At 49.9% G+C, this 11,264-nt stretch overlaps 1 protein-coding gene across 6 annotated transcripts in view; it reads left to right on the top strand.

Annotated features, from left to right (window-relative positions):
* Positions 1-1,956: 1,956 nt before the first annotated feature.
* The window catches only part of ASCC2 (activating signal cointegrator 1 complex subunit 2), a 36,009-nt gene continuing 26,701 nt past the window's right edge, over positions 1,957-11,264 (top strand). For 4 of the 6 annotated variants that reach the window (XM_061385303.1, XM_061385302.1, XM_061385304.1 and 1 more), the window contains exons 1-3: positions 1,957-2,058; positions 4,262-4,299; positions 6,737-6,834. In XM_061385303.1, the coding sequence (XP_061241287.1) occupies positions 6,754-6,834 (81 nt within the window). In that variant the 5' untranslated portion in view covers positions 1,957-2,058; positions 4,262-4,299; positions 6,737-6,753. Of the gene's footprint in view, positions 2,059-4,261; positions 6,835-11,264 lie in introns of all 6 variants that reach the window. The other 2 variants (XM_061385298.1, XM_061385301.1) reach the window with 2 other exon arrangements.

The following is an 11,264-nucleotide window of genomic DNA, read 5'->3' as shown; positions in this document are numbered from 1 at the left end:
TGTTAGTGGGAAAATAGAGGAAATGAACATTGTGCAGGCCACGCAACAGCTCACCTCAACAATGGCACTCTGCAAACACAAGCTGGTTGGAGGATTGAAGCACAAAGGCAATTCATTCATTTTAGGTGACTCAGAGCCTCTGGGCCGGGTGGGACTCAGACCCAGATATTTCAGTGCTGATTTTCTAGCTCCAACTACTGACAGTATTTCTTTTTATTCCTAGAGTTGACTGATTCTGAGCACCACAGACACTTGCCTCCATTGCCAATCCAAATAATTGCCATTAAATTAAGTTAGCTGTGGTTGTGTTTCTTTTAATATAGAAAACAGAGCACCCCCCGCCCCCCCGCCAATTCCTCCATACTTGTGTGTAACTGATACATGGTTTGAGGCTTCTCCTGTTAACGTGGTTTTTAAATTCCATTTCATTTGGACATATGACAGCTCAGACAAGGATGTCTCCTTTGGAACCTCACATTTCTCATTAGTCTCTTCTGGAAAATGAGGGAAAACAAAGATGAAATAAATATAAGGGTTAACATTTCAATGGAAGGGCTTCCCTGGTGGTCTACTGGTTAAGAATCTGCTTGCCGGTGCAGGAGACACGAGTTTGATTCCTGGTCTGGGAAGATTCCACACGTCACGGAGCAACTAAGCTCACGCGCCATAGCTACTGAGCCTGTGTGCCCTAAAGCCCTTGCTCTCCAACAAGAGCAACCAACCACGATGAGAAGCCTGAGCACCGCAACAAAGAGTAGCCCTCGCATGCTGCAACAAGGACCCAGAACAGCCAAAAACAAACAATTTTTTAAAAATCACTCCAATGGATAAGGAGCCTCCTTCCTCCCTCTCTCTGTTCCTCATTTTCTTTCGTCCTTCCTTTCCCTCCACTAACATTTCTTGAGCACCTACTATGTGCTTGGTATTGTCTGTGCTATCTCATTTAGCCTCCAAATGACGAAGTGGGTATCAATGATCCCCTTTTGACAGATGAGGAAACTGAGACATGTTCAGAGAAGTCAGGTGTCTTGTTGGAACTTTTTGTCTTTTTATAAGTCATGCTGTGCTGTGCTTAGTCGTGTCTGACTCTGTGACTCCATGGATGGCAGCCACCAGGCTCCTCTGGGATTCTCCAGGCAAGAATATTGGAGTGGGTTGCCATGCCCTTCTTCAGGGAATATTCCCTACCCAGGTCTCCCGCATAGCAGGCAGATTTTTTTACTGACTGAGCCACCAGGGAAGCCCAAGAATACTGGGGTGGGTAGTCTATTCCTTCTCCAGAGGATCTTCTCCACCCAGGAATTGAACTTGGGTCTCCTGCATTGCAGGCAGATTCTTTACCAGCTGAGCTACCAGGGAAGCCCAGTCAAGTTAATTAGCTTTAAAACTTCAGTGACATTAATATCATTGGAAATAATGAAACCAATCCATACATTCTGCCAGAAGTCCTACTTTAAGCTTTATTTGTACCAAAGACTGCCACGTCTTTGGTACAAATCAACCACCAAGATACAAATTAAATTGCCTGTGTGATGCCATCAAATGGGTGTGATGCCAGAGGGAAAAAAATAGAGTGACCAGGACGTTTTTTTCTGTCCCTTTTAGATCACTGGATGACACGTTTACCTGAAAAAATTGATGTCAATAAAAGAACGCATCCCCTGTCCTGACACAGTATAAGCATTTAGCTGCAGAATTCCTCCTGGACTTGAGGAACCCAGGTAGCACACTTGGTTTTTCCAAGAGGTGGAACCACACCTTGCTCTCCGCCGACCTCCCACCATCTCTGCTAAAGCAGCAAGGGCGCTAGGAGCGGAAAGTGTGGGTACAGCCACTCCTGTACCTACAGGGGGCGGAGTCTTGGCTTGGGGGCGTGGCCCCGGGCCCGGCTTCTCGGCGGCAGTTGGCTCCGGGGGCGAGGTCGGGCCGAGGCTTCCTGTCTGCGCCTGCGGAATAGCTGTTTGACCCCGGAAGTGCCTGCGCTCTGCGAGCTGTCACCGTGGACCGCGGCGGCAGAGGCGGCGGCGGCGGCACATCGCCGGCATAGGAGCCGCCAAGGTGAGTGCGTGGCTGATCCTTGCGGACGTGGGGCATCGGACCTGGGAGGGGCTGCAGCCGTTCCTCACGCGGCTTCGGGCCTCCCGCCTCGATGGCAGGGCCAAGGCTGAGGCTGCCCCAGGGGCCATGAATCGCCCCGTTCCTCCTATCTCTCCACCCCGACCCGGAGTCAGGCCGCCAGAGCTTAGAGTCTTGGGTTCGAGGATCGGCCCCAGAATGACCTTGGCCTTGGGCGAGACGCTGTCCTCCTACCTTCACCTCGAGCTTCAGTTTCCTCGGGGTTCATTCATTCGTTCAACAAATGTTATGTCCAGCGCCTCCTACGTGGGCACAGATCTAGCTAGGCACTGGGGATATAAACAGAGCAACAGAGGAAGTTCACGCCCTCATAGACCTTACAGTCTAGTGGGCGGGGACAGTCGACGACAAAGAAATGCACTAGGTAATTAAAGATATGACTGCAACCGGAGGAGTGAATAGATAGGGCAATCTGGTACGATCTCGGAGGAGGGTAATATTGAAGCGAGACCAGAAGGGTTAAGACAGAGAAACTGAGACAGGAGTAGCCTTGGGGATGCTCCCAGGCCTTCTTGCATTTACTCCAAGCTCCCCTTCAAAAGAAAGCCCTTTCCTAAATTTTTAACTTCTGTTGCCCTGCTTGACACTGAGGATCCACTGTGGGGTGGGGCACAGATATCATCATGATCATTGACCTTGTCATTTTTAGAGTCCAGTTATTGACTAGTTAATTTCTACTCATACTGTAGACGAAAACGCAAATATTCCTTGACATTCTCTGTCTGTTGAGTCAGTTCTCCTTGTTAAATGCTGTCATAGCCTCATGGGCCTTGCCTGCAAAGCATACTCACAGTATTGAATTTTCCTTGTTCATGTGGCTGTTTGGTTCATATCTGTCTTGTTAACCATCAAGACCGTAAACTCTGTGAAGGGCAGAATTGGGTCTGTTATTTGCCCGCCTTAGGATTCTCCAGGCTTCAGTGCCTGGCACATAGTAGGTACTCAAAAACTATTTGAAGGGACAAGTAAGGTTATTAACACTTTCTGCTGTCCAGTGGTTCATAAAAGGCCTCTCCCGCCACCAGGCTGTTACCTTCTCTTTCTGATTATGTCTCTCCTTTCCTTACATGACTCCTCGCTTCGTCTTCAGATAAAAAGCCAAAATCTTTAGCACAGCATTTGAGGCTCCTTTTAAAGTGGCTCCATCTTTTCTATCCAACCTCTTCTTCCACTTCTTGTGTTTTCAGCCACACCAAATGTCTCCCTCATCCTTCAAAGCCACAGGCTCTGAGCCTTTGCTCATGCTTGCTCTCTGCTTAGAATGTCCTTCCTTTCCATCTTTTTCTCCTGTCCTTTAACAGCCAGGTTGTAGGTCACCTTTTCTGTGACAGTCTTCCCTTCTGTGCTGTGCTTGTTTTGGAAATTTCCAGTTACAGGTCTAACTACACGGATTAATAGTCATTTACATGCCTAGGTCCCAGAAGATATTCAGTAAGTATTTGCTGAGTAATTGAGGAAGCCCAAATGCTCGGCTTATGATTGGGACTTGAATAATAATAACAAGTAAACTTAACTGGGGGCTTCCTTGGTGGCTCAGTGGTAAAGAACCCGCCTGCCAATGCAGGAGACATGGGTTCAAACCCTGGGTTGGGAAGATCCCCTGAAGAAGGAAATGGCAACCCACTCCAGTATTCTTGCCTGGGAAATCCTGTGGACAGAGGAGCCTGGCGGGCTACGGTCCATGGGGTCACAGAAGAGTCAGACATGACTTAGTGACTAAACAACAACAAACTTTACCTACCGCTTATTATGTGCCAAGTGCTGTGCTGACCACTTAGTATTGGTTACTTCTCATGTCAACCCTGAGAGATGATGAGATTATGTACTGTTCTCATCCCGATTTTACAGATGAGGAGATCGGAGCGTAAAGAAGTTAAGGAACTGCTCAGGTCTCAACATGGGTAGGATGGAGCTGAGACTTGAACCCAGGCTGTGAAACTATAAACTTCTCTTTTGACTGTCATACCAGCCTGAGTCTAAATTGCCCTGACAGGCTCTGGCCTGTAGGAGTAGATTTCTTCTAAAAGCAAGTTGCTGTCTGTACCTGTCTAGACCTGGACTCTGGGAACTAGAATTTTTAAGGGTGGAGAGCCGCCTCCTCCTTATGACTCTTTCCCCATCCTAGGTCCCTGCACTGGACACTCCTCCTCCGGTCTTTGGAAGGTGAGCATAGAAAGGACTGGGCCTGGGCTTCATTTAGACTTCTGCACTGGTGAGCTGAACACTGATGTTTCCAGCTGTCCTCCCAGCATCTCTCAGGGATTAGGAAAGAAGTATTTTTAGCATACTCAGCACCGGAGACCCAGGTGCCAAGGCACAAGAGCTGGGTTTCAGTTTCAACTTGGCTACTCAGGTATTTGCCTGAGCAAATCAGGGCCCCTCTTTGGACATCTGAGCATAATAATCCTTGTCATTCTTAACTGGGCTGTTGTGAAAGGCTAGTAAGATAGTAGCTCAATTAGAAATTGTGTATTGACTCAATGGACATGAGTTTGAGCAAACTCTGGCAGATAGTGAAGGTCAGGGAAGCCTGGTATGCTGCCGTCGATGGGGTCACAAAGAGTCAGACACGACTGAGCGACTGAACAACATCAACAAACATACAGCAGATGGTGTGATCTATATTTTGCAGAGGTGAAAGATGAAAGCTCAGTCACAGGGACCATGTGTCTGAACCACTATCCACTGAGATCCTAGTGCCAGAATGGGCCTCGGGGACGAGGCAGACTAGACTAGGGACTAGTTCCTTCTCTCTACATGCCATGTGAAGATGGGTATCTTCACAGTCTCTAAAGTAGCCCCTGAACCAAGGTTCCTTGTGCACCAGGCTGCTTCCCACCTCCTTGCCTTCGTTCCTGCTGTTTCCTCCACCTGGGACACCCTTCTTCCCAGTCTCCACTATCAAGCCTCAACTCAGGCTCTCCTGAGCCTTTAGGCGCTCCTCTAGAAATGCTCTCCCTACAGCCACAAGCCCCTGCCCCCAGCTCAACTGCCCTAGACTCAGCACAGCAAATGGTTAAGAGCCAGCCTGCTTCACCAGCCATTAACTCTGAGACCTAGGGGAAGCTTTTTTTATCTTCTCTGAGCCTCTGCTTCCTCATTGGTAAAGTGTTAGTTGCTTAATCATGTCTGACTCTTTGCAATCCCATGGAGTGTAACCCGCCAGGCTCCTCTGTCCATGGGATTCTCCAGGCAAGAATACTGGAGTGGGTTGCCATTCCCTTCTCCAGGGGATCTTCTCAACCCAGGGACCGAACCAGGGTCTCCTGCACTGCAGGCAGATTCTTTACCGTTGGAGCCATTAGGGAAGCTCATTGGTAAAATGAAGGAAATGAGATTAACAGCACCCACCCTGGACTTGTTACAAGCATTCATACACGTGAAGCCAGTTAAGGTGTCTACAAGCGAGTTCATGCTGAGAAAATGGCTCAGAAGAGCAGCAGCACCTGAGAGGAGTGTTTCTGCTGCTGTTATCGTCATCATTATTACTGGATCGGAGCTCCCACAGAGCAGAGACCGGGCCTTATCAATCTGTCTTTGTAACACTAGGGCCTGGCCTGGTATCTGAGAGTCAGGACTGCAGTGGCTCATGGCTGACCATGTCCCTCAGCACCTCAGGGAGGGCTCAGGAGGTGACGGTTTCCTCATCCTACCCTTCATACATCTTCATGTTGTTATTCAGATGTGCCAGGCTTTTGTGGCATGTCTTCTTAAGAGCCCAGAGTCACTTCTGTTCCATGATTCAGCCAATATGCACATCCCTCCTGTGGATCAGGCCAAGTGGCATTGAGAAATGAGCGTTGGACCAGAAGACAGGAGACGTGGGGTCTGCCCCTCACTGACTCTGTGGCCAGTTTGGGCCTCTCTTAAGAGAGGAGGTCACTCTGGCAGGTTTCCATGAATTCTCTGTGAAAACCTTCTGGCCCTTCTGTTTATCCATATCCTTCTGCCCTGAAGCCTAGAAAGTTTGTAAAATCTTAACACCCTCTGCAAGGGAGGAAAGTCCCATGGCTTCAACCCCCCAAATCGGGTTAAAATGGTAAGAAAAGTGTCATCATATTCAGTTGTTCATCAACTATTTCATGAAGCCACCTCTGGACCAGGCCCGTGTTGGTCACAGCAAAGGTAGCAAGAGAAGGAGAACCCAGGCACCGGCTCCCAGAGCTCCCAGGCCAAGGGGGGCACGGGGCTGGGGTCGTGAGAAAGATAATCTAGTTACTTTTAACCAGTACTTCATGAATTGGGTGGGAATTGGAGAAGGAACTGCAACCGACTCCAGTATTCTCACCTGGATAATCCTATAGACAGAGGAGCGTGGTGGGCTACAGTCCATGGGGTTGCAAGAATGACTTAGTGACCAAACCACCACCGTATCAGGTGTCACCTGGGGAGTGTTTTCCTCCTCAGCTGAGAACTGCCACTTTAGGCAAAAAAGTCACTGGTCTAGGTGAGTAGTTGTGGGAACCAGGCCTTTAAGGCCCTCCAGGAGCCCCCTGAGGCCGGAGGTTGAAGCTTCTCTCCTGGCTCTGGGGTGAGTCCCAGAGCAGCCCCTGCCCCCGGAGCCTCTGCGTCTGCTATCTCCCGTCCGTATTCCTTTCAGGAGGGCCGTGCAGCACAATGCCTGCCCTGCCTCTGGACCGACTCCAGATCACCCACGAGGACCTGAAGACAGGAAAGCTGAGGACTTCGCCTGCGCTGGTGAGCTGGTGCCTTGAGGCTGTTTAGCCCAATATTGATATTATCGCACTTGCAATCAATCCAGAAGCAAAAAATTAAATTCCTTCTTTATCGGTTCTACGATGCTATGAATGACCTGATGGCCACAGTCTACGTTTCAGGAGCCAGCATGCTGTTAGGTCTTTCCAAGCCCCAGTGCAGGAGTTTTCTTTCCCAGCAGTAGCTTGAGTTTGAGTGGTATTTCCCATGTCCCATGTTTCCCATACCACCCCATACCTTCCCTGCAAAGCATTTCATTTTGAATCAAAGTCTGATGGCAATTCGGACTCAGCCCGAGCTGGCTGGGCAGCGGGGCTGGCCCAAAGCCGGATCTGGGGATTGGACCCTGCAGGAGGCGCTCAGATTTCAGATGGGCCTTTTTCAGAGCTGTCCCAGCTGTGGTCTACTTGGCGGTGGGGGGCGGAGGAGGGGGACACTAATAATGTCAGAGGTCAGGTCTGAACGGGCTAAGAAGCACTGTGTGCAGGCCCAGCAGGGTTGGTGAGACTGAGAATGGAAGTGAGCATGCTGATGACCAGCTGTGGGAGAGATGAGAGCCGTGGAGAGGTGCCAGGAGGAGACAGATGTGGGGACCGGAGACCCCATACCCCCTTGCTGTGTTCCCAAGAACATTAGCTTACTTGAACAAGGTGGGAGGAAGTATCTTCTGGGTGCTTGAGTAAAGTCATGGGAAACAAGAGCTTGGTGTTTTATTTCCTGCTTTCTGGATGGCTTCCTATTGCTTCCTGACTACTCTCTAATAATAGTGCTTAATATTTATAGACCACTTGCTCTGGGCCAAACCTTTCACCTGGATTATCTCATGGAAGCCAAACCACAGCCCTCTGAGTAGGCATTTTGGTCGTCCCCATTTTACAGATGAGGAAACTCAGAGTTTAAGGTCACAGAACTAGAACACTAGGGGAGTCAGAACAGGACCCCAGCTAAACTGTCCCTGGAGTCTATACTTTCTTCACCTTCCTGCTATATAGCCTCTTGTTTCTTTTTTGTAACTTTTTAAAAAAATCGAGGTAGTGTTGATATCCAACATTATGTGTTTCAGGCGTATGACATAGAGATTCACAACCTTAACAGTTATATTCCACTTATAATTATTACAAAATGTTATCCATGTTCCCTGGATATATCCTCATGTTCATAACTCTTTTAGGTAAGGAGGATACTGATTAGAAAATCAGGAACTGTGCTGTACAGTACGTTAGCCGTTCACCACATGTGGCTACGGAGCTCTTGAAATTGTGGGCGATTCAACCAAGGGAATGTATTTTTAGTTTTAGTTCGTTTAAGTTAAAATAGTCCCATGTGGTGAGAATCTGCTGTCTTGGCCAGCACGGGACAGGTCTAGAGTGGTTCCATCTCTGCCAAGGTTCTGTTGGACAGCGCCGGTGGAGACTGGTTCCGTAGGCCCTTCCCCGTGTCCTGGACACCAGGCTGATAGACTGCGGGCCCTCTGGGAGCAGGGACTGGTCCCTTCCCTTTACTCTGGTTTTCCAGTGCCAGGTGCAACATGGGTTCTCAGGAGACAGCCAGTAAATGAGTCAAGGACCCTTGCCACACTTTGGGACAGGCCCTGGAGCTACAGAGAGAAGAGACTGCCCTGGTGGGGCCCACAGATGGAGAGGAAGCAGACTGGTGGATTCTCTGCAGCATGCACGATTTGGACGTGATGAAAGGAAGTCTACACTGCTGATGGAGACCAGGGAGGGGTGCACAGACGTCTTGGGGTGGTGGGAGGGCGCACGCCACCAGGGACGCCGGGCTGTAGGAGGGAGATCCTGAACTGCGTGTGGAAGGGTGAATAAGCACCAGCCGGGCAGAGCAATGGAGAAGGGCAGGCCTGGCAGGAGGACCTGGGTATATTGTCCCGGAGTCCTGAGAGCCTGATTCTTACACCAGCCCCTGGGGGTGGAAGCGGTATCACAGAGTTAAGGAGCCCGGCCTTGTACAGAAATCAAGTTCGGCACCCAAGTGGTTGAATGGGCTCTTGAGAAAGATAAGGATCATTTAAGGGGAGCATTTGGAGAACAGTACAGAATAGTTTCTTATCAAGATGAACAGGGCACAAGTTTGATGGGCAGGGCATGTTCAGGAAGCTTCGTGGGGCTAGTGGGACCTAGGCCAGGCCTGAAGGGTGGGAGATACAGCGAGAGCTGCAGCTCCTCTCCCTGGGATCCTCCGTGGCCCCTGCTCTTGTGCGTGGTGTCGGAGGTGCTTCAAAGGCCTTGGCAGGACCTGGTCCTGCATTACCTCCATGCATTCCTCCGTCCAACCTGCAGGTGTGTGTGGAGGGAGTGCTCGATGCCAGCCTGGCTCTAGGGGCTGGGACTGCTGTGTGAGCAAGACTCAGACCCCCTCCAGAGACCTGCAGGGTAGCGGGGAAGACAGAAGGCAGGCCCTCCCTTTCAATCTAACTTTGTTGAGGTGTCATTGGAGGGCAATAAACTGCGTATATTTATGGTACACGGTTTGGTTGGTTTTGACATCTGTAAACCCACATGAAACCGTTACCGTAAGATAATGAACATTTCTGCCACTCCCAGAAGTGTCCTGGTGCCCCCCCCCCCTTATTATAATCTACCCCTTCCTCTGTCCCCCTCCACCGCAACCACAGATCTGCAGGCACTTCTGATACAGTTCAGCAAGTGCTACAGTCAGGAAAGCATAGAATGCAGGTGTTGGGGGAGCCAGGGTGAACCCCTCACCTAATTGGGGTGGAGCCTGGGAGACTTCCTGGAGGAAGTGAGGTCAGAGCTGGGGTCAGAAGGACGAGCAGTGAGACCAGGGTGGCCTGTGGTATCATATGTCACTTAATAGGTGTGCAGTGTCAGCTTTGGTTTAAATCCTGCCTCAGTTGCTTCCTTAGCCCTGTGACTTTAGCTGAGTTCCTAAATCTCACCAAGTCTTGGTTTCCTTCTCTGTAAAATGGGGAGAATACTCTCTCCTTCTGAGACAGTTGTTGTGAGTTTAAAAGAAATGATAGCATAATAATAAAGGTGGAAAGATACTTTTGTAAAAAAAAAAAGTGCTGCCCAGCATAATAATAAAGGTGGAAAGATACTTTTATAAAAGAAATGGGCTGTGGGACTGGCCTGCTCATCAGCCCGCACAGGGCGGTCCTCGGTGAGTAGTGGCTTTTTTCTCTTTCCAGCATCTCTCCCTCCAACTCCATCTCCCACTGCCCAGTGCAGTCTGTGCCCCCATCCCATTTTTTTTTTTTTTAATGGCCCATCGTACTATGTCTTCCATCTAAAAATTCTGCTCCACCTCCAAGGTCCAGTTCTGGATGCTGCCTGGCCTGGGAAGTGGCCCCTTGCCCCCCAGGCGCTCCCACAGTGCCTCTGCCAGGTTTGAGCTGTCTGTGTTGTGCTCGTCTGATGACAGCCGTGCATCATCCCCTCTGCAGAGTGGGCTCTGGGAGCACGCAGACCCCCTTCTCGTGTGCGCCCCCACACCTGGCAGAGCAGGGTGCCAGTAGATGTTCACAGGATGGATCGCAGGAAGGTCAGATCTCAGGGGTGTGCGCGTGTGTGTGCCATTTGGGCAAGTGGGGGTCGGTGAGCAGCCTGGCCTGAGAAGTAACCTAAGTGAGAGGTGAGGCATCAACTGGTAGAGAAGGGGAACTTGGAAACCACAGAGGTGAATTTAGGCCTTTGAGAGTAGCTTTGACCTTGTTTCAATCAGCAGGATTCCTTTTGTATAAATTGTGATTTAAATGGGCGGGGGACCTAGTGGACCCTCAACCCCCCAAGGAGCCCTGTGGAACTCAAAAACTCGGCAGTTTGCGGTCGGGAGGCTTAGGTGGTTCTCGAAGAAGCTGACCCGTCAGCCATGACTTCCCTGTCCCCGCTGGGCTGAGAGGCCTGGAAGTGGGGGGACTGTGGTTGATAACTGCTGAGACGAAAACAGCCGGCCTCCTTCCTGTCACCGCCTCCCCCGGAGAAAGCAAACCTTGTGTAGTCAGAGGAGAAAACCGAGCTCATCCTTTCTTTATGGCAAACAAAGTAAGATTTGTTCCCGGCAAGGTAAGGGTTAGAAGAGAGAATTTGTGAGGCTAAGCCGAGACCTGCAATTACTTGATTAGCATCTTATACCAAAAAATTACTGAGGTTTTTCTCTGCTTATACAAAGGGAACAGCACAGTGATATGTACAGTACGACATTGTTTGTGTCAGAAAGATGAAAATGGGCTCAAACAAATGCCTCGTGCGGCTACATTTTAATGTAAACGCCTAGAAAAGGGCAGTGAGGATGCCCGCAGGATGGGGAGGGGTTCCCTCTGGGTTGACGCTAGACCTGGGGTGGTGGTCCCAGGCGACTTATCTTTCTGTACTGTTGTGAGCTTTTGAAAGAAAACACCCTCCTGCCTCACTGGTGTAATTTTAAAAAACTAA

Source organism: Bos javanicus, chromosome 17 (genome assembly GCF_032452875.1).
Source record: "Bos javanicus breed banteng chromosome 17, ARS-OSU_banteng_1.0, whole genome shotgun sequence".
NCBI classification, from domain to species: domain Eukaryota; kingdom Metazoa; phylum Chordata; class Mammalia; order Artiodactyla; family Bovidae; genus Bos; species Bos javanicus.
The sequence above is the reverse complement of the archived record's forward strand: the minus strand, read 5'-3'. Positions and strand labels throughout refer to the sequence as shown.